Below are 25,145 nucleotides of genomic sequence, written 5' to 3' on the forward strand. Positions count from 1 at the left end.
ATAAAAAAACATTGTTGGGGCCCTGGCCTTGCCCAACCAATTCTCGGAATCGGTCGGGCAAGGCCCAGTGCCCTCGGCTGATTCTGAGAATCGGTTAGGGAAGGCCCAAGGCCCCCGACTGATTCTGAGAATCAACTACACAAGACCCAGGGCCCACGACTAATTCCAAGAATTGATCACGCAAGGTTCAGGGCCCTTGACCACTAGGCTAGCCGGTCATGGAGGCTGCGCACAACTCCACAACCAGGTAGCCCAACGGCCATCGAGGTTGCACACAGCTCCCCAGTCGACCAACCCAACGGTTTTGGACGTTGAGTGCAGCTCCACAACCGGGGGCCATGGGCCTTGCCCGACCGATTCAAAAAATTGGTCGGGCAATGCTGAGAGCCCCCAACGCTTTTTTTTAAATATTTTTTATTATAAATATATTTTTATGTTTTTTAATTATGTTTAATATATATATATATATATATATATATATATATATAATGTTTGTTTGTTATCTTTAAATGTTTTTAATATATTTTTATGTTATTATTATTATTTTAATTTATTTTTTTAATTATTTAAAATTGTTTATTTTTTTAGTTTTTTTTTTGGGTTAATTTTTTATTTTTTTTTAAATTATGTTTGTTTCTATTTTTTATAAGTATTTTAAAATTTTGTTTTTGTTTTTTCTAAATTGTTAGGATTATGTTTATTTTTTCAATTTTTGTGTTTTTTTTTATGTGTCTCTTATATATATATATATATACACTAAGTCACCAGATTCGGCGAATTTCAAAGAACAAGTTCGAAATTCGGCAAATTTTAATCGAAAACGAATTTATTCGTTCGAGTTCGCCGAATTTTATGGCAAACTCGAATTTCATCGCGAATTCGAATTTTTTGCCGAACAGATTCGTTTAGGGTTCGATGAAATTCGTTTCCGATTCGAAAACGTTTGTTTAAGTTCGTTTTTTTCGCGCGTTTTAAGAAATTGCCTGTAACCTGCGGGTTTCATTGTTCGTCGGGTTTCATTGTTCATTGTTCGAACTTCGAAGGGTTTCATTGTGGTCCAAACTCTGTTGCAAACTTGCAAGTTGCAGTCCAGTCTACAGCTGCTAGAGGGTTTCATTTCAGAAGATGTCTTCAGTGACCAGTCTACAGCTGTTGACGCGTCTCTTGATCGAGGTCCGACTCTCTGAGGACTCTTGTTGCGCAGCCGTCAGGCTCTCATTCTCACTGCTTAGGGACCAGGGTTCAGCGTTCAGGTAGGACTCGCAACAAATAAAGCATTGCTCAGTTCTTTATAAATTTATAAGAATGACAGACTACAAAATCTCAAAGAAATAGAAGATTACTATGCATGAGACCTCACCGCAATAACAAAATACTTCCCTTTGTCCATCACTGATCTTCTGTTGAAAAAAGAGATAGCCATCAGACTCCAGACCAACTTCATATCCTCTCTTCTGCTTGAAATCTTCTTTGAGAATGAATATTAGCAATCAGACTCAAAACTAGCTTCAATCCTCTTTGAATGTCTGTCTCTAGCCTTGATTTTAAGAACAAATTCGATCACTTACCAGAACTCCAGTGAACCAACCATTCTAAATATTTGAACCAAGCCTACTTAGTGGTGCCTCTATTGTTTGGTGGGAGAAGTATCTTTAGTCTAGTTTGTCATTATCTGACAAATTTTCTTATTGTGGTCTATGACCAGCAAGGCTATAAACTCCTCGGGAATTTGTAGCTCTCTGGGATATCTTCTGGCAACTTCTCACTGTGGAATGTTTGAACCAAGTCCACTCCCTTCTTTAGAGCAACAAGACCTCTTCTACTCTAGCAGCTATGAAGACACCTACAGTTCATTTTCTAGCTTTCTATATAGGCATGGTAATTTGCTAGGAGACCATTCATTCCCTAGTCTAGATCCGGTTATTGTACGTTTAATTATTTCTGCAGCATCAACTCAAAATGCTGGACCAATTATTCTGCTGCCTTTTGATTCCTTCATGAAAAACCAATTCCTTCTATGAGACAATTTGAATCAACCCTGCTTCTTGTTGTTCACAATTGCCACTTCTAATGGCTAGTTGATCAAATTAAGCATGGGAAAGACTAAATTTCTTCAAGAACGAAAGAATTGATATCTTCCAATGCAAATCAACCTCTGTCAAACAAGTCTATTCCTTTAAACAAGAAATCAATGGCGTCTAAGAAACCTAAATCGCCCCTTCCATGCGTCGAATAAGAGATTTACAGAAATCAAGGATAGAGTCTTTTGTCTTATATTCTTTATTTGGTAATTGTCTTGATGAAAAGAACACATTGATAACATAACAAAGAGAAGATCATAATACAAGAAGTAAAAGCATATCACAAACAATTATGTAGAAGGGAATATCCTAATCATTCATGCCCTAGATTAACAACATAAACTTTGAAACGAAAACTGTAAACTCAAAACAAGAACTATAGCCAAAAAACAAAACAAAAAGCATAAAAAAGACATAAAAAACAATCAAGAAACGAAAAATGTTGATGCTAAAACACTGAAATGCTAGAAAACCTTAAAATTTTGATAATTTTTCAAGCATGACATTATGGAAAATTTTCGTGACTAAAAACACTTTAAAAATGAACACCTGAATAAAAGTGTCATTATACAAAGAGTAATTTCTTTTTTAAAGCAGTTGTCTATAACGCGACTTTTTGAAAGCCTTCCGGCGGGTTTTTCCGGTCGAAATCCGGCAGGAATTTATTGGAATCGCAAGTTTGATAGCTAGTTTCTGCACAATGAAAGCGTCCCAGGGGTTTTCAAGGGTGCTGAATCCAAATATGCAGTTAAAAAACCATTTTAACTGCAACAAATCAAGATTTAACCTCAATTTCTTCCGCCAGATTCCGTCACCGGAATCTCCAAAAAGTCGCATTATAGACAACTTTTTTAAATGTCAAAAATATGATGACTTTAAAAACTTAGCTTAAGACAACTTCACACATTGCAAAAAAAAGTTCAAAAGTTAACAATTTTTTAAGTTGTCTTATTTTTCTTCTTGTTTTTCGTCCTAGGATGTTAGTTTTTTCGGAGTTTTCCAAAGATGTGTTTTTTAGTTTTTCTTTGAATTTTTTTTTTTTTTTTTTTTTAATGGAATTTCTAATTTTCTTTTGAAAAAAATAAAAATAAATAATATATATATATAAACACAAAAAATCTGATTAAAAAACATAATTATCATGTAAAATATAACAAATTAAAAACAAAAATCAAAAAACAAAAATTTTAGAAAACTCTTAAAAATAAATAATAGAAATACATAATTAAAAAAAATAAAATAAAAAATTAACAAAAAAAAAAATGACCAATTTTAACTAATTAAAAAAAACATTTAAAAATAAAAATAAACATAAAAAAATATCAAACATTAAAATAACGAACAAACATTATAATAATAATAAAAAAATTAAACATAACTAAAAAACTTTAAAAAGTATATAATAAAAAAACATTAAAAAAACAATTTTTTTTTAAACATAATTAAGAAACTTAAGCAAAAATATATATTAAAAAAAATAAAAATAAAAATAAATTATTAAAAAAAAACATAATTAAAAAACATATATATATAATAAAAAATAAAAAAACATTGTTGGGGGCCCTGGCCTTGCCCAACCAATTCTCGGAATCGGTCGGGCAAGGCCCAGTGCTCTCAGCTGATTCTGAGAATCGGTTAGGGAAGGCCCAAGGCCCTCGACTGATTCTGAGAATCAGCTACACAAGACCCAGGGCCCACGACTAATTCCAAGAATCGATCACGCAAGGCTCAGGGCCCTTGAACACTAGGCTAGCCGGTCATGGAGGCTACGCACAACTCCACAACCAGGTAGCCCAATGACCATCGAGGTTGCGCACAGCTCCCCAGTCGACCAACCCAACTATTGTGGAGGTTGAGTGCAGCTCCACGACCGGGGGCCATGGGCCTTGCCCGACCGATTCAAAAAATTGGTCGGGCAATGCTGAGAGCCCCCAACGCTTTTTTTTAATTATTTTTTATTATAAATATATTTTTATGTTTTTTAATTATGTTTACTATATATATATTTATTATAATGTTTGTTTGTTATCTTTAAATGTTTTTAATTTATTTTTATGTTATTATTATTATTTTAATTATTTAAAATTGTTTATTTTTTTAGTTTTTTTTTGGGTTAATTTTCTATTTTTTTTTAAATTATGTTTGTTTCTATTTTTTATAAGTATTTTAAAATTTTGTTTTTGTTTTTTCTAAATTGTTAGGATTATGTTTATTTTTTCAATTTTTGTGTTTTTTTTATGTCTCTCTTATATATATATATATATATATATATATATATATATATATATATACACACACACTAAGTTACCAGATTCGGCGAATTTCAAAGAACAAGTTCGAAATTCGGCAAATTTTAATCGAAAACGAATTTATTCATTCGAGTTCGCCGAATTTTATGGCGAACTCGAATTTCATCGCGAATTCGAATTTTTTGCCAAACAGATTCGTTTAGAGTTCGATGAAATTCGTTTCCGATTCGAAAACGTTTGTTTAAGTTCGTTTTTTTCGCGCGTTTTAACAAATTGCCTGTAACCCGCGGGTTTCATTGTTCGCCGGGTTTCATTGTTCATTGTTCGAACTTCGAAGGGTTTCATTGTGGTCCAAACTCTGTTGCAAACTTGCAAGTTGCAGTCCAGTCTACAGCTGCTGGAGGGTTTCATTTCAGAAGATGTCTTCAGTGACCAGTCTACAGCTGCTGACGCGTCTCTTGATCGAGGTCCGACTCTCTGAGGACTCTTGCTGCGCAGCCATCAGGCTCTCACTCTCACTGCTTAGGGACCAGGGTTCAGCGTTTAGGTAGGACTCGCAACAAATAAAGCATTGCTCAGTTCTTTATAAATTTATAAGAATGACAGACTACAAAATCTCAAAGAAACAGAAGATTACTATGCATGAGACCTCACCGCAATAACAAAATACTTCCCTTTGTCCATCACTGATCTTCTGTTGAAAAAAGAGATAGCCATCAGACTCCAGACCAACTTCATATCCTCTCTTCTGCTTGAAATCTTCTTTGAGAATGAATATTAGCAATCAGACTCAAAACTACCTTCAATCCTCTTTGAATGTTTGTCTCTATCCTTGATTTTAAGAACAAATTCGATCACTTACCAGAACTCCAGTGAACCAACCATTCTAAATATTTGAACCAAGCCTACTTAGTGGTGCCTCTATTGTTTGGTGGGAGAAGTATCTTTAGTCTAGTTTGTCATTATCTGACAAATTTTCTTATTGTGGTCTATGACTAGCAAGGCTATAAACTCCTCGGGAATTTGTAGCTCTCTGGGATATCTTCTGGCAACTTCTCATTGTGGAATGTTTGAACCAAGTCCACTCCCTTCTTCAGAGCAACAAGACCTCTTCTACTCTAGCAGCTATGAAGACACCTACAGTTCATTTTCTAGCTTTCTATATAGGCCTGGTAATTTGCTAGGAGACCATTCATTCCCTAGTCTAGATCTGTTTATTGTACGTTTAATTATTTCTGCAGCATCAACTCAAAATGCTGGACCAATTATTCTGCTGCCTTTTGATTCCTTCATGAAAAACCAATTCCTTCTATGAGACAATTTGAATCAACCCTGCTTCTTGTTGTTCACAATTGCCACTTCTAATGGCCAGTTGATCAGATTAAGCATGGGAAAGACTAAATTTCTTCAAGAATGAAAGAATTGATATCTTCCAATGCAAATCAACCTCTGTCAAGCAAGTCTATTCCTTTAAACAAGAAATCAATGGCGTCTAAGAAACCTAAATCGCCCCTTCCATGCGTCGAATAAGAGATTTACAGAAATCAAGGATAGAGTCAGCATTTGTCTTAATTGTCATGGAATTAAGACACCTGTTTTTACCTACCCTTAATTAAAACAGATATAAATCCTAGCAGTAAACCATGAAGTGAGCCAATAATGGGAGCAATTAATTGTCATGGAAGTTGAACTGTTTGTTTTGTGTCTTTTCTTGCCTTCAGCAACATTTATATTTACATAAATCTTGTAACTTATTTCCACTTGCTTGGAACTGGAAGTCACGTAACACAAAACTGTGATGCAGTGTTTCTGAAAAGACAGTCCAATTTGAAAAACACTTTCATTAAGCTTCAATTGAACTTCCAAGTTCCAGGTTTCTGTGCAAGAAGGTAGAAAGTTCACTTACACAGAAATGTGATATGATTCCTGCTCAGCGCTGTATTCAACTCCACATTGAAATTTGATACATGCTAAAATTTAAAAACAGTTAGATCTGAACAGTGAAGTGTATGGCCTCAGGCCTGTTATGAAAATTCTGAACTATTTTTAGTTAATTTATTGAACTTTTCTAAATTGTTTTTAGTTAATTGACTGAATTTTAACTAAAAACAGTTAGGGTCATTAAATCTTTTAGATCTGAAGTGTATGGCCTGTGTAAGAAAATAAAAAGCTACAACAGTACACTGTTTTGAATCACTTTTGTATGGCCTGTGTAAGAAAACTGTTTTGAATCACTTTTCCTTTTTCCAACTAATGAAAATGTAAATTAAAAAAAAATTGCAGACATTTCAGACTTCAAGTCTTCACCAGTTTTCAACAATCATAGGTTCAGAACCTTCAAATTTCAATGGCACCCCCAAAATCAACTGTTGTAGCTTGGAATTTTGTCCAAAAAGATGGTTTTAATCTTTCATGTCAGCTGTGTGGACATAATTTCACTGGCACTTTAACTAGAGCAGTGGATCACCTTCTCGGTATTAGCAATGGAAGTGGAGGTGGTGTTGAAGCCTGCACTAAGATCACCGATGAACAAAAAGCCACGGTGCAAAAAGACCATTCCAATTCACAGATGCAAAAGCAGAAAAGGGTAAATAAGAGGCAACGAATTGAGAGGGAGATTGTCATGTCTTCCTCCAACACCATTAATTCAGTTTCAAACATTGGTGGATCAAGTTCTATTCAAGCAAAAACAGGTGGAACGAAAACATTAAATCAATTCTGGAAACTTGTTGAGAAACAGGAAGTTGATGATGCTGTTGCTGAATATTTTTATGCATGTGCAATTCCCTTTAATGTGACGAGGAGTCCATATTTTAAAAATGCAATTAAAAAGGCCATTGATTTTGGGAAGGGCTATGTTCCTCCTAGATCTGAAGCTTTAAGGACAACTTTGCTAAAGAGAGCAAAAGACAGAGTGACAGGAAAGTTGGTTGATATTAAAGAGTGTTGGAAGCTTACAGGATGCACAATTTTGAGTGATGGTTGGTCAGATTTGTGTCATCGCCCATTGATCAATGTGCTTGTTTATTGTCCTCAAGGGGTAATTTTCTTGAAGGCAATAAATGCAATGGATCGAGTGAAGACATCAGAATCTATTTTTGGAAATTTGGATGAAGCGATTCAAGAGGTTGGGGTGGAAAATGTTGTCCATGTTGTTACAGATAATGCATCAAATTGTGTTGGTGCAGGGAAGCTGATTATCGAAAAATATAATCAGATTTATTGGACCCCTTGTGTAGCTCACTGCTTGGATTTAATGTTGCATGACTTAGCTAAATTTCCTTGGGTCAATGAAACAATCTGAAGAGCCAAAACAATTTCAAACTTCATCATCAACCATCATCTCACTTTGAGCATATACAAGAAGAATGCATCAAAAGAGTTGTTGAGGCCTTGTGATACAAGGTTTGCCACTTTTTATATTACTCTGAAAAGAGTTGTTGAGGAAAAAGCGAGCCTAAGAGCTGTTTTTTGCCCTATTGAGTGGGAGAGATCTACCCTCTCAAAAGAAACTAAGGGGAAAAATGTTGAACAAATAGTGCTCAATAATGTCTTTTGGGAAAATGCAAACAAGGTTTTAAAAATTTGTGGCCTAATTGTTAATGTGCTTCGCATGGTTGATGGTGACAAACCTTGTATGGGTTTTGTTTATGAAAGCATTGATCATTGCAAAGAGACCATTGCAATTGCTTTTGATAATGTGGAAGCTGATTACAAGGAGATATGGGATTTAATTGATCATAGGTGGAAGATGATGCATAGTCCATTACATGCAGCAGCATGCTATTTGGACCCTAGATTGTTTGGGTTACCAAGACATAGGGATGAAGAAATCATGAATGGACTTATCCAATCTATTGAGAAGCTAAATCCAGATCCAGGTATTGTAGGTTTGATCAGAAGTCAGTTGAGGGCATACAGGTTAGAATAAGGGTTATTTGGAACATAATCAGCAAAGTATGATAGGATCAGAAGTGATCCAGCAATATGGTGGGAATTTTATGGTTCAAGGGCACCAAAATTGAAAAATTTTGCAATTCGTATCTTAAGCCAGGGAGCAAGTGCATCAACATGTGAAAGGAATTGGAGTTCCTTTGACCACATTCATTCCAAAAAATGAAATAGATTTTTATCTGGAAGATTAGAAGATCTTGTTTATGTTCGTAGTAACTTGCAGTTGTTATTGAAGAATGTGGCTAAAGAGTCATCCAATTCTTCTACTCTGTGGATCGATCCTGTTCCAAATGCAACAATGGATGATGCTAATTTGTACATTGATAATGACATAAACACTGACATGGAATTCACTGATGAATCTGATGCTGAAGCATCTAGTGGATTCACAACTCATACTGCTCTTGATGACATAGAACTTTTTGATATAAAAAGTGGGCAACTGGAACATCAAGAATAAAACTTGTGTTCCTGTTTTAGATTTCTAGTTTACTTTTTGCATGAACAATTTTCTAAAACTGCCAAGCTACTTTAAAGTTTAAACTTTTGAGTTTATATATAATTATATTTTGATATATTGAAGAACTAATTGCTCCCATTATTAGCTCACTTCATGGTTTACTGCTCACTGTCATAAACGAAAAGAGGTTTGAAAACATATTAGTGGCTTAAGTTTATTTCCACTATTTGCTTGCTTCAATCTAACCTAAAAAGGAGTGGTGATTTTAGGACTATTTTCAGCACTTGGTATTAAAGTTGACTGCTATCATAAAGAATAAAGGTTCTTGGCATCCTTTTGAAGGTTATTTACTATTATTTACTATTATCTCAATCCTTTTGAAAATGCTCAACTTTTTAACAAAATGAAACAGTCTTTTGCATGTGAAATAGAGATACCTTTATGGCAACTATTTGGTTTTTTCTGCTTCTGATTTTGCTGCTATTCCCCATTTACCATAGGAGGCTTTTTCAGATCATAGATGTGCTAAATTCCTCTTGGCACAAGTCATACTCTTTCTTCATTAGCAAATAAAAACCTCTTCTCATCTTTCTCACTTTCCCAATTAATTTCAAAAGGGTTTTGAAGGGTTTATAAGACGATGGTAAGGCTCTTAGTGTTAAAGTTACGGACTCCTTATCTTTTATGTGAACACCAACCACTTCAAATTCATTACTGAACATTCTAGTCATGGTTAATTATTTTACTTTAGTGTCCATTTTATGTGGCATAAACTACATGTTTTAAAGTTTAAATACATTATAGAAGCCTCATCAACAATATCAAAAATAATTTTCAGCTTATTCCATTTGATTTTGCATCATGTACATTTGTAAATTGTTTTATCATAAATTCAGTGATTGACAAAGCTAAAAATCAACAGAGCTCCTCTTTTTTGTTTTCCAATTTAGTGATGGCGAGAGAGATCTTGGTTTTACATGAGTAGAAACCTATTAAAATAGCCTCTCTATATTCAACCACTCTATGAGTGGTGGGATATTAAAGGCAGTATCCCTGAAAAGTTTCGTTTTCACCAATTAAAGTGTACTAGGAGTCTAGAGATGCTGATGGGTTTTGTCTATAATTAGGAGCATAAGCCCATGCAGCAGATCCAGAAATTTTGAAATGTGAAATAGGATGTTTGCTGCCATACCATTTCTCATATGGAGTCATATTTGTGAGAGGACGAATAGATTTTCTATTGATGACATGGATTGTGGAAACACCAATCTATTCCCAAAATGGAAGTTTCATTTTCTTGGAGTGAAGCAAGCCACCAACCTTCTCCATGATAGCCCTATTCTTCTGTGTTGTTACTACATTTTACTGTGGAGTGTAAGGAATAGTTCTTTAGCAAGATATGCCTTGAGATATGAAAAATTATTGGAAAGCATTGCCAATATATTTACCTGTAGATTCTAACGCATATAATTTGGAGGATAATTACAATAAACATTAACATTAAAAGGCTTGAAAATGACCAAAATTGATCACACAAAATTTATAAAATTTAATAAATTTTCTAGCCTTTGTTCTCTTGCTAAGCCAAAAATTTATTTGAATTTGACTTTAAATTGATTATATATATATATATATATATATACATTTTTTTTTCGAATTTCTATATGTCAAATTTTATGTCGAACTTTATCAACAAAATTTTAGTTGCCAAACTTTATTCGAATTTCATGGTCGCCGAACTCAAACTCAAACACGAACATGGTGACTTAGTATATATATAGATATATATTAAAAAAAAATTATAATTGTTTTTTTTTAATTATAATGTTTTTTTTGTTATTTTTTAATTTAATTCTCTTGTTTTTATTTTGTTATTTGTTTTTTATTTTCTAATTATTTAAAATTATTTCATTTTCTTGTATTTTTGGGTTAATCTTATATATATATATATATAATTATGTTTGTTTCTATTTTGTTTTTGTATTTTATAGTTTTTAAAATTTTGTTATATATATATATATATATTATTTTTCATGATAATTATGTTTTTTTACATTTTTTTTGTCTTTTTGTGTTATATATATATATATATATATATTGTGTTATTATTATTTATTTTTTTGCAAAAAAATTGAAAATTCAATTATAAAAAAAAACATGTTTGGAAAACCATTAAAAACTAACGTCCTAGGACTAAAAACCATAAGAGAAATAAGACAACTTGAATTTTTTTTAAATAATTGACATTTAAGAAACAATTGTGCATACTTAGGACATAAGATATTTTAAAGTGTTAAAAATGTCCTTAAAAAAATGTTGATGCTTTTCAAAATCTACATGAAAATCACCAACATTTAAAAAAAAATATCCACACTTAATACATTAGAAAATTTAAAGTGTTGAAAATAAACCTTCTAAAAAAAGTGATCCACACTTAATACATTAGAAAATTTGAAGTGTCAAAAATAAGCCCTCTAAAAAAAGAGATTGATGTTGCACCAACATATTTCAAAATCAACATGAAAATCACTAACATTTAAAAAAATAAAATTATACTTGATACATAAGAAAATTTAAAGTGTCATAAATATACTCCCAAAAACAAAAGTGTATTATGGATCAATGCTTTTCAAAATCGGATGATTTTTTTGTTACCTAAAAAAAAACGGGTAACCGTATCAGTTCCCGTTTCAAAGTTTACATTTTTTATTTCTCAACATGATATCAAAGCTAAGGTGCTGAAGTCTAGGAGGGGCATTCAAGAAAGAAGAGACACGAGAATCGAACTTCAAAGAAGGAGCAAAGAAAGTCAAGGAACACCAAGCAAGAGATCAAGATCTTCATCATACCAAAGCCTTAGAAGCATGTCCAAGATCTTCAACAAAAGAAGTCTGGAACATTCAAGAAGGATCGTGAAGCAAACCCTCTCTGATCAAATCTTCAATGAGTAATCTTCAATCAACATCAAAGATTAAGGAGAAATCAAGCATCAATCACTCAAGTAAGTTTATGACTTCATCTAATACTATCAAAATGTCTTTCTACAAGGAAAGCAACAAATTGGTTGGGGCTTCAAACTTCCTTGCATGGAAGAAAAGAATTGATCTAAATCTCATTGAAAATGAGGTCATGGATCACATCAAGGGATCAATAACCCAACCTACCAAAGAGGATACTCAAGCACATGCTAGATTCATGAAGGGGGAAGTGAGGGCCTAGAGGATTCTCATAGAATCCATCAAAGACTCTCTTATCCCATATGTATCTAAACTCGAAACTTCAAAAGAAATATATGACAAATTGGTAGAGTTTTTTTTTGTAAGCACTGTAGGAGAAGTAATCTCATTGAGGCAGGAACTCTACAAGCTAAAGATGACAAAGGAAGATGGAATAACCTCATATTTTATGAGGATTTCAGAAATAAGAGATCAACTGCAAGATCTGGGAGAAGTCATGTCTGATAGAGAAATGACAACAGTGGTATTAAATGCACTACCGGAAGAATGGGGTAACTTTACTTCAAGTATTTATGGGAAGAAAGAAGCTACTCCATTTCAAGATCTATGGTCACTATGTAAGATCGAAGAAACTAGACTGAAAGAAAAGACTGATGTAGGATCAAATGAGCATAATCAAGCCTATGCTGCTATGACAAGAAGAAAAGGAAAGTTTGGAAAATTTGGTCCTCAAAAGAAGAAGAAGAACATGGATAAGGTACAATGCTATGGATGTCAAGAATATGGGCACTATTGAAGAAATTGTCCTAAAATTATAAGGGACAATAACAAGAGAAATAAGGAATCTTGAAGCCCATATTACCGAAAAAGTAGAGGAGCCTAAAACAAATAAGACTAAGAAGGAGGAAGTGAAAGATCTCTACTATGACTAAGAGAACCTCCATCACTAAAAAGGTACTCTTCTATTGTATATAGAAAGCATTGTAAATAAGATAAGATGCATGGTATAACCATTAGAAGTAAGAGCTCGGGCAATATGATGCATGTCTGGAACAAAACCTATGAAGGTCAAATATGTAAGATATATCTCTTAGAAACCTCATTTGATAATTATAGAAGTCATCCAGTAAAAGGGTTATCATACAAAAGATAACATTGGTAGGATGAGGATATACAAGATCCGGAAAGATTCTCTGATGTAATCTTCAATGAAATGATTCACTGATCAAGAGGAAATGTAAATGTTTCTTCAAGAATTCCAATCTTGTGGAATTCATAAAATGATGATATGATAACATGATAGTGAAGCAGATCAAGAGAATGAAATTCCTTCATTCAAAGGAATTTTTCCTTTTCTGCAGGAAGTATGTATGGCCCAGAAAAATGAGGTATGTATGCTCAAATTCAATATTGTGGAAGTCATGTCATATGGTTACATATAACATGGATCATTTCTCTTAAGAGGCATGATCGAAGAAAGGATCTCCTCCCTCAAAAAGATGTTATAATGCATGAGTCAAATATTTATTAGATCATGGAAGTTGAGATGTTCTAATTACAATTAAGGAACTATGACGCTCCTGAGAATGAAATGTGTAAAGAAAGGAAGGAAGAGATCATGAAGTTGTGAAACTATGATAAAGGAAGTCAACATACAAGAATATTTGACTATGAAATCTCCCAGAAAGATATGAAGACTCGAATAAAAGTCTGGAAAAAGATGGAGACCCTTGACAATACATATCTTTAAGGAGATGTGTCAACATATATGCAGGATGTTGATGCTTACAAGAATATGTCATGATGAAAAACCATCACAAGGTAATTATGATTTAAGTATTCATTATTTACAAACTAGTATCTGGATGAGCTTATGAAGGACTACCGAAGGGATGAATTACAAATCTCTTCCATGAAGAACTTTGTAGAAGGATGTAAGAACCTTCAGGAAAAGAAAGCCCGATGAAGGTAGCCGAACATGAAGCAATTCCGGATGAAAACTGATGGACCACTTTCCGATGAAATGAATGAAACAATGTCAACTTTGAAATGGGAACTCTGGCCAAAAAACCCCGAAAAAACATCAAAAACAATGCTAAAAACGAAAAGTGTGTATATTGGAACGATGATTTTATTTTTAGGGGTCAATTTTGAACATGTTTTAAAAATGGCAGTGACTACAAAATTTACTACGAAATTTTTGTGCAAAATATAGCTTCAAAACGAAAAAGTGATGATACTGGAACGATGTTTTTGTTTGTTTGTTTTTTTTTTTTTTTATGGTCAATTTTCAAACTTTAAAAAAAATGCTAATAAAACCAAATTTTTATGTGCCAAACAAAGTTGTTTATGAGGAAAAAAACACATTAATGTTTTTGGTAGAATATCAATTTTCTTTTCTAAGTATAAATTCAACATGTTCTCAACCATAACATCAACATCAATGGTGCTATGTTTTTTTTTATTTCAATCCCACCATCTACTTCATGAGTAACATATTTCAATCTCTTCATCTCAAACACCATCCATTGAATTAATGGTCGGATCAATAATCCAAATCTATTGCACGTGACAAGATCCTACAATCTCTTATATAGAATCTACTTTATATATCAATGTTGTGTCATGAGCTTTCAATTTGGCTATCCATTTCACGTTTACTGGTCTCTAAGTGAATTTACCAATTATTAACAAGTGATATAAAGGTAATTATATACTATAATTGGCTCAATTAAAATAGTCAACATTTAATACTAATATGTACAATAGTTTAAAATCAATTTAACAATTAAAAATTCTTACAATGATAAAACTAGTTTTTTATGTCTGCAAAAATTCAATTCAACAAATATACTATTTGTAGAAAATAAATCTATTACTAGGGCTACAATGTTGCTATATAAATTTACTACAACTACTTTTTATGAAATAATTGCAAGGGCTATTGAAAGAAACAAGGTATAACCACTGGGAAGAAAATAAGGTATACTTATGAGCCTAACTTTTAAAATATAACATATGTATACTTATGAGCCTAACTTTTAAAAGATATTCACATATTTAACTCTTACATATCTAACATTTAACCATGTATACTTATGAGCCTAACTTTTAAAAGATATTCACATCCCTTACATATCTAACATTTAACCATCTAACACTTATACATTGACCCCGTACTACATTCTCAAACTAAATTGTAGAGAGGCTCATACTTTAGGGACATAACAACATTTTACAACATACTTTAGAGATGTACAACATTTTGCCGAATTCCTCGGGGCCTTTGACCTCTAGGAGTATAACAACATTTTTCCTAATTCCGTAAACCAAATCCAACTATTAGATATAATAATTATTCATATAATCACCATAACAATTATGAGCCTTATACAACTAATACTTCTCTTCATGTTTACTAAATTATACTATTTTTTAAAATATAATTAGAATTCAATCTAAAAAAACATGAAAAAAAATGAACATGGAAAAAAAGGTATTAATAAAATTTTCCATATCCATAGGACTTCACTTTTCTTTAAAATGAAAAAACCTTTGATATAACCATAAAATATGGTATAAATAAAAACTCAATTCTTATTTAAAATGGATCAGGCCTTATGTTGAAACATAAAGAGAGGGTATAAATAAAATTGGCATCTCCATGTGTAACCACAATCTAATTTAAAGCCTTAAATGGAACCATATGGAAAGGGTAACGATAAAACTTTTCACCATGGTCAAACCCTTATGGAACCATGAATAAAGAGGAAAATAAAACTTGCTATTGCTCTTATTTTTTTTTTCAACCCCACCATCTACTTCATGAGTAACATATTTCAATCTCTTCATCTCAAACACCATCCATTGAATTAATGGTCGGATCAATAATCCAAATCTATTGCACGTGACAAGCTTCTACAATCTCTTATATAGAATCACTTTATATATCAATGTTGTGTCATGAGCTTTTAGTTTGGCTATCCATTTCACGTTTACTGGTCTCTAAGTGAATTTACCAATTATTAACAAGTGATATAAAGGTAATTACACACTATAATTGGCTCAATTAAACTAGTCAACAGTTAATACTAATATGTACAATAGTTTAAAATCAATTTAACAATTAAAAATTCTTACAATGACAAAACTAGTTTTTTATGTCTGCAAAAATTCAATTCAACAAATATACTATTTGTAGAAAATAAATCTATTACTAGGGATACAATGTTGCTATATAAATTTACTACAACTACTTTTTATGAAATAATTGCAAGGGCTATTGAAAGAAACAAGGTATAACCACTGGGAAGAAAATAAGGTATACTTATGAGCCTAACTTTTAAAAGATAACATGTGTATACTAATGAGCCTAACTTTTAAAAAATATTCACATATTTAACTCTTACATATCTAACATTTAACCATGTATACTTATGAGCCTAACTTTTAAGAGATATTCACATCTCTTACATATCTAACATTTAGCCATCTAACACTTATACCTTGACCCCATACTAAGTTCTCAAACTAAATTGTAGAGAGGCTCATACTTTAGGGACATAACAACATTTTACAACATACTTTAGAGATGTACAACATTTTGCCGAATTCCTTGGGGCCTCTGACCTCTAGGAGTATAACAACATTTTTCCTAATTCCGTAAACCAAATCCAACTATTAGATATAATAATTATTCATATAATCACCATAACAATTATGAGTCTTATAAAACTAATACTCCTCTTCATGTTTACTAAATTATACTATTTTTTAAAATATAATTAGAATTCAATCTAAAAAAACATGAAAAAAAAAATGAACATGGAAAAAAAAAGGTATTAATAAAATTTGCCATATCCATAGGACTTCACTTTTCTTTAAAATGAAAAAACCTTTGATATAACTATAAAATATGGTATGAATAAAAACTCAATTCTTATTTAAAATGGATCAGGCATTATGTTGAAACATAAAGAGAGGGTATAAATAAAACTGGCATCTCCATGTGTAACCACAATCTAATTTAAAGCCTTAAATGGAACCATATGGAAAGGGTAATGATAAAACTTTTCACCATGGTCAAACCCTTATGGAACCATGAATAAAGAGGAAAATAAAACTTGCTATTGCTCTTATGTTTTTTTTTTCCAATCCCACCATCTACTTCATGAGTAACATATTTCAATCTCTTCATGTCAAACACCATCCATTGAATTAGTGGTCGGATCAATAATCCAAATCTATTGCACGTGACAAGCTCCTACAATCTCTTATATAGAATCTACTTTATATGTCAATGTTGTGTCATGAGCTTTCAATTTGGCTATTCATTTCATGTTTACTGGTCTCTAAGTGAATTTACCAATTATTAACAATTACCAATTATTAACAAGTGATATAGAGGTAATTACATACTATAATTGGCTCAATTAAACTAGTCAACAGTTAATACTAATATGTACAATAGTTTAAAATCAATTTAACAATTAAAAATTCTTACAATGATAAAACTAGTTTTTTATTTCTGCAAAAATTCAATTCAACAAATATACTATTTGTAGAAAATAAATCTATTACTAGAGCTACAATGTTGCTATATAAATTTACTACAACTACTTTTTATGAAATAATTGCAAGGGTTATTGAAAGAAACAAGGTATAACCACTAGGAAGAAAATAAGGTACATCTAATAAAATACAGTGTGAATATGTTTTATAAAATACAATATAGTGGTTAAACAAGGTATAACCCTTAGATTTATGCATGTAAAATGTTATATGATGGCAAAACAAGAGTTTTGGAGAATGTAATTTTCTTGGAGATATAGTATTTTGTTTAAACACCATCATATTGCTAACCTCCCTCTCGGCAGAAGCTTCACTAAAATCTGCAATGGAAATCTGACTGAGACACACTGCTAGGTTGCTCTTCCGATTTCCCTTTTGGAGTTATCCCATGAAAAAGCTAATTAACCCCCATATATATGTAAAAAAATTATAATTTTTTTATAAAATATTTAACCTATTTTAAATGATATTTTAGAAGACGGAAAAGTATTAGAAAAAGAAAAACGCAGTCACACTTCACGGGTTTACAATGGTATCAATCTTAACATCTCAGGTTTGAATGCAACTTTTGTCTTCAACGCAAAATGCAGAGCATGTCACTTCTTTTCTTTTCCTATCTGCCGCCCTGACTAAGTATTCTCTGTCCATTGTTAAAAAGCAAGCTGCTATTTTCATCTATAAATTCAACACAGAAATCAGAGATAACCACCCAAATTACATATATCCTCCATCCAGATGGACGGTGATGGTGAGAAGAAGAAGCTTCATTTTCTGCTCTTCCCATGGTTGGCGCAGGAACAGACGCTTTACAAGCCAATTGACATATCTATAGACTATCCATAGAAGTAACTCATTCCAAGATATAGAGTATACGCCTACAGAAAAGAATACACATAAATAATAATAACAGTCTCAACATATAACATTATCGGCATTTAAAATGGTGATAATAGTGATTCTCAGAATCGCCGGGTGGTGGCCAACCACCTCCCCGCCACCACCCGGGTGGTGGCGGGGCGGTGCTGGGGCGATTCTGAGAATCACTATTATCACCGAAAATAGACTTTGCAAGCATTTCTTTCTCTTGGATACTTTGGTGAATTACCATCCAAGAGTCGTTAATTTTATATGGAGATTTGACCGAGTAAACCCTTTCTAACGTGTTAAGCTAATTAGCTTCAATGCATCTGACCGCATCTCTCATTTAACAATGGAAGGAATAAGGATCTAACAACAAGTTCTTGAAACTTTTTGCCAGTTAAAAGGGTCAATACGAAGTTGTGATGTTCATAGCACCAAAACTTGACCAGAGGTAGGATGTTTACAAAACCTGAAAACCTTTGGGCTCTTGAATTTCAATGGCATTAATTTAATTTGTTCGTTTTTTGGTGATTTACACTTAGAACAATGCGACAGAACCTGAAGAATTATTATAATGATATTCAATATATATTGTTTCAAGGTTTGTGTTTCACTCCTTGTGCACACATAAAGCACAAACTCACTGTCTTCTCAACATTTAGATTAACAATAATCATCACTGTAATAATATTAGGAATCGAAGCCGACCCTCTTATCATCTTAAGAGGGACAATTATCATTACAATAATATTTTTGTTTATTATATTGTGATTTTTCCATATGCTGGTGAAAGTTTACTTCAATTAGTCTAGGGTTAATTCTCAGGGCACGTTGGTTGGGCTCTTCCTAAAAATCCCTGAAATGACATGCCCTAAGAATGATATTTCTGTTAATTCTAGCTTCGATCGGCCCAACAAACCCAATAAATAACTAACACCAAGGTGGAAGCCCTTGCCCCACTAATAAAATGATTCTGAATTGCACCCAGTATTTCTTAAAAAACCCAGGGCATTGGAGGCTCTACATATATTCACATAAACCACTGATCACCGAGAATCATGTTGAGTATACTCAAATAAGTTCTTGCTTCCAGCTCGCATGGTCCATGATCCCTTTGATTCGTATGAAATGTCAAAGAAATGATCACTTCGTTTGGTCCATATTTTCAAAGGCGTCCACTGATTTTGGTGAGGAGTCGCCGCCAAATTATCAAAACGCAAGCGCAATCCTCAAACTTTCAGCCGCTTCAAGCTCATTTTTTTCTTTTCTTCATAGATTTGTCCACACACAGTAGACGAACCTCTGCACCTTTTCGTCACCACATCTCATGAGCAATCGAATCCCTCACAGACACAACATCTGCCAGACTGCAAGGAGGTGCTAATAAAGGCAAATGTTGTATACTGGACAAGCCAATATTTACTTATTAATTAATTTAATTAAAACAACGTACTGTACAGCCCACTCTTCGCTCTGTATACTGTACAGCCCACCATCCACTCTGTACTCTGCAGTCCGACACGGCAACAAATAACCCCAAGGCTTATATCATGTGGCGTTGTTTTTCCGACGCAACAAAAAATATCCTGGAAGTCAGTTTTTTGGGCAGGAATCCAGTGAAAAAAATTCAAAAAGTCAGATACTTGGAGTATTTGAATTGTTTTTTTAAATAGATTTCTCACATAAAAAAATGTTGAGATACTCAAAATGTTGAAATTTAAAAAATGTAATAAAAAATTTCAAAAATTGCTACCTAATCTTTAATAATCTTACAAGAATTTCTACATTATTTTGGGCTTTTAATCTCGTGTATATCCCGCTAATAACTGAAGCACTATATGACATTTATTAAATTATGGCAAATGTATATTCTAACATGTGATATTCACTCATTATTATTAATGAGTCAATGACCCAGAAAATATAAATGGCCACTTACTTGAAATAATTAATATATCAGATTATATATATTCACCATTAAATTATTTATTTATTTAAATTTAACTATTTTTATTGTTCAGTTAAGGACTAATTTTGATCAACTAGGTTGTGAAACAGGGCGCTAGAAAATGTCAAAGGAAATGTGGGAGGAACAAGTATGCATTTTTTGTTTTTCTGGAAAAGTGGAAAAGTCAAAGAAATTGCACTGCACACATGCATGCACAGGGCAACAAAACTAGTAATGAGTAGAAATACTTATTTTCAGTGTTTTTATGTATTGGAAGGTTTGACTTATACAATTCATGTGATTGAGTATGATTCTCTCATCATTAAACTTTTTGGGGTTATCTCATAGCTTACTCACAAAGCAAACCATTAGATTTTTTAATTGAAAGTATCAATAACACAAATTTACAACTAAATTACAATGAAGGGCATAAAACACTACTTACCATATGATTCGGTTGTCCTGTACGAATCCGAGACCATGCGAAGGGCCTTGTTATATTTATCCTTGACACTTGCATCCCCTTCCAGAGCATAATGCAGTTGAATTGAAGTTAACCAATTATTTCCATTTGTGGTGGTGATAATCCTTCTGATTCCTGAATATGTCCCATCATTCTAATAAGACCCCCCACGGCTGTCGTGTCGTTGAGAGCAGTGAAATTTCTGCGATATAGAAAACGTTGGATTTGATTTAATAACAAAACAAAATTCCCAGAAAGAGAAATGGATAGTTTCAACCACAAATACTAAAATCAAAGCCCTCGCCCCCTTAATAACATGATTCTGAATTGCACCCAGTATTTCTTAAAAAACCCAGGGCATCGGAGGCTCTACATATATTCATATAAACCACTGATCACTGAGAATCATGTTGAATATACTCAAATAATAGAGTCCATTGTTTATGATTGAAAGCAATGTTGATGTGCTGAGGTTTCAAATGCTTTATAGTAATATTCATGAACAGACGCTTTACAAGCCAATTGACATATCTATAGACTATCTATAGAAGTAACTCAATTCAAGATATAGAGTATACGCCTACAGACAAGAATACATATAAATAATAATAACAGTCTCAACATATAACATTATCGGCATTTAAAATGGTGATAATAGTGATTCTCAGAATCGCCGGGTGGTGGGGCGATTCTGAGAATCGCGTGGTGGTTGGGTGGTGGCTGGGCGATTATGAGAATCGCCCCACCACCCGGTGATTCTGAGAATCGCCCCAAACAATTATATTAAAAATTGTTATCTTTGGTACTAAATTTATCTTTATTTTTTTCTTTTAAAACAAATATATTAACAAATCAAAACAGAAAGCATCATAGTCTATATAGACTAACAACTACATTAAATAAGGTTTGTCAAAATCTTACCCAGTGGTGTCCTCTTTGATGCAAAGATCTTGCTACCATTTTTAACTAGTGATCATAATGGGTAAGTCTTGGTTTTCACAATTTATCTTCACCAATTTCTAGTTTCATTTATGAAGTTATTAATCACAAAAGTATGGATAAATGCAACAATAAGAGGAGAGGATATTTAATATCAATAAATGGAATTACACACACACACACACACACACACATATATATATATATCTATATATATAAAAGATTGTGATAATGAAATATTTAGTTAATTTAAATAAAAATGAAAAACAAGATTAAATTAGATGAGATTTTTAAATAAAAATTAAAAATTGAGTTTAATTGTATTAAAAATGTTATCTTTGGTACTAAATTTATTTTTATTTTTTTCTTTTAAAACAAATATATTAACAAATCAAAACTAAAAGCATCATAGTCTATATAGACTAACAACTACATTAAATAAGGTTTGTCAAAATCTTACCCGATGGTGTCCTCTTTGACGCAAAGATCTTGCTACCATTTTTAACTAGTGATCATAATGGGTAAGTCTTGGTTTTCACAATTTATCTTCACCAATTTCTAGTTTGATTTATGAAGTTATTAATCACTAAAGTATGGATAAATGCAACAATAAGAGGAGAGGATATTAACAACCTTTCAATTTTTTTTTTTTATAAAAACATCCCAAAAGATAATATCAATAAATGGAATTACATATTAAATTGTATTGTTTGAATGACTGGCACTCTAAATCCCTGTATAAGGGATATGTGTAGGTATTATGACTGTTTATGTCTCTGTCTCAAACATTTTTTGTCTAGCCTTTAGCTACATATGATATGATTTCACTCCAAGAGATGACAATTTTGGGTGGAAAAAATGATTGCTCAATTGAGCCCTTTTTAAGCACTCGATCAAGTCGTTTGAGCACATAAACAATGTAACCCAATGTTATTTAGGAGCTCGATTTAGCCATGTCTTTGTGGCAGTCAAATGAAGGAGATTTGGTTCTGGATTTATTTTCTGGCTCAGGTAAGTTTTATTATATGGAATTGAATTTCAATATGTTATTTTTTAATTAATATGTCATTGTACTAATTTAGTTCGTTATTTCTTTTGTGCTTGATAATTAAGTACAACACTAGCATGTTGCCTTCAAAAAGGAAGAAATTGCATTGCAATTGAAAAAGATCCAGTACAGTGAAATTTCATTCAGCAAAGAATTAATGCTCTTCAATTTCTTCCAGATGCAATGCAAGAAATTGGGTAGAAGAAAGGAGACTTTAGTGAATCATGTGTGGCAAAAAAGGCAAAGGAACACCAACCACCATTACATAGAATGTTTGGAAAGACATACATTGGGAGATTCGCAGACATCAAAGACCCATTAGAAGAGGAAAATGTGCAAAAGGAAACAGAAAATATTTTGGAAGAAGACAATGATGAAAATCTAGAGGACGAAGAGTTTGGATTACGTGACATTGTTGATTAAATTTAAGTTATGCTTGTAAATCAAGCTTTGCAATGTTTTGACTTTGACATTTTATGAGAAGAATAAACACTCTATTAGGGTTGTTATACGTTCAATATTTGTAATATGTGATTTTCGCATTGATTTTTAAGTTAATCATTATTTTTTGAAAAAAAAAGTGATTATTATTATTTTTTTGACATGAAATTCATAAAAAAAGCTATTATTTAACCATTTTTAGTTAAAATTATCGTATAAAAATTGTGATTTTGACATGTCAATTTTAGCAAAAAATTATCAAAATGTGGAGTTTTTTAGTTATATTTATGTTAAAAATGGTTATTTTTATGTCCATTGTTAAAAAATATTGTTTTTTAGAAACAATTATTTCATGTGGATTGAAAAATTAATTAAGGATGTATAAATATGTAGAATATCGAAAATTCTAAATATTGACCTCCTAATTAAAAATGCAAAAGAATAAAAACCTTATTAAAAAAAAAGAGTTAAAATTAAAATAAAAAACAAGAAAATGTGAAGAAAACGACCACTTCAAAAATGATCAAATTTACAAAATAATTATTTACCTTTTATACATTAGAAAATTTAAAGCCAAAAAACAGGTCTTTTAAAAAAGGGGGTGATGCAGAATACTCACTTTTTAAAATCAGCATGAAAGTCACTACCATTCTAAAATGTAATGTACACAAAACTATCCCTCCCATGACATTCCTTCCAAAAACTATGCTCTAAAAAAAACATGTTCGTTCTGCATCACCCCTTTTCAAAATCAGGTCGCTTTTTTGCTATCTCTATGAAACGGGTAACAATATCAGTTCTCATTTCAAAGTTTACATTGTTATGATGAAATGACTGATGGATGAGAGTGATAGATGGTATGTTCCCTATGAAGAAGTCTCCAAAAGATGAAGACTCAACAACAAAGAAGAAACTCATGACATCGAAGAAAGGAGTTCTTTAAACAACTGGTTGCCCTAAGGTCCCTATTTTGAGAGGGAGCTTGGAAAGTTTCTTACTTGGAAGAAACTTATAAATTCCTGAGCTGGGAGGGACCTTAGGTACATTCCTTGTGTAGGGATGAGTAAATTCCTTTATGGAATAGATATGTCCTCCCTAATTGAGAGGGATAAATAGACACATCATTTTGGTCTTCACCTGGGAAGAAAAAATGAGAGGATTGGGTAATCATTTGGCATTTGACACTCTTTAAAGATAAGATAGGGCATCAAATAGAAGAGTAGTCATGGAGGATCGATATTCCTTAAGGGCTGGGCATTCCAAGATAAGAATAGTCCTCACGGGACATATCTTGAGTACCCAGGTAGGGTATGTTCCAAGAGAGACTATGATGAGAGTGTCTATAAATCATTCGTCACGCCATCATTGTGCTTTGATAATGTGGATAGAGTTGTTAGTCGAGGCTTTGAAATATAAAATGCTGGTTGATATGATGCTAAAAAAATGGGCTACCAATCTGATTCTTGTTATGATAATGTTGGAGTGGTTGCAACACCCTCCAAAATTTTGGCCTACATCCAATTTCGAATCCTTCCTTGGGTTTTTCCTTGATGTTTGCAAGCACTCGGGCTCATCCCGTGAGCTCATGTTGAGTCTTTGCACCCTCCTCACTTGACCGTTCAATGGACATCCTTTTCACATGTTGGTCACAATGTCATGCTTGTAGTCATGTTCTGGCCATGCACAAGGTCCGCCTTCATGTGTACAAGTTGTGTCCGTTATGGAAACATCTATCACACTCACACATGAAGTTGTATGCACTATCGTGCAAGCATCGTCATGGTCATTCAACGATCTATCACAAGTCTCACTTGCACCATTGGTTAATCACATTGAATGTATGTTGTCTTGTTGGTTCGAAGTGTCTTGTTGTCAAGTTAAGTTGAGTGTGTGTTCGCAAGGTCATGCATGTAAGAATTCATTCATTCACACACTTGGTCACTTTGTTGAAGCTTTGTTGACTGGACCATCTTCCAACAGCCGAACATCCACTGAGCTGCATTGCACAGTTTCAGCTCTCAGTGATTTTGTACTGCTACCCATAATTGTGCAGAGCTTGAGGTTTCCTCCTAGGCAGTCTGCACTATGCAACCATTGAATCGACTCAATCGACTGTCACCTAGAACATCACAGATGTTTCCCAACAAACCATTTCAATCTCCATTTCCCACAA

At 32.8% G+C, this 25,145-nt stretch overlaps 1 protein-coding gene across 1 annotated transcript; it reads left to right on the forward strand.

Annotated features, from left to right (window-relative positions):
- Nucleotides 1–6,677: 6,677 nt before the first annotated feature.
- On the forward strand, nt 6,678–8,744 carry LOC149139765 (uncharacterized). The gene is made up of 2 exons (XM_089450812.1): nt 6,678–7,565; nt 8,508–8,744. The coding sequence occupies exons 1-2, from the start codon at nt 6,678–6,680 to the stop codon at nt 8,742–8,744; spliced, it is 1,125 nt and encodes a 374-aa protein (XP_089306938.1).
- The last annotated feature ends 16,401 nt before the right edge of the window (nt 8,745–25,145 follow it).

Source organism: Pinus tabuliformis, chromosome X, assembly GCF_031772625.1.
Source record: "Pinus tabuliformis cultivar Carrire ecotype Pingquan chromosome X, CPIR1, whole genome shotgun sequence".
NCBI lineage: Eukaryota > Viridiplantae > Streptophyta > Pinopsida > Pinales > Pinaceae > Pinus > Pinus tabuliformis.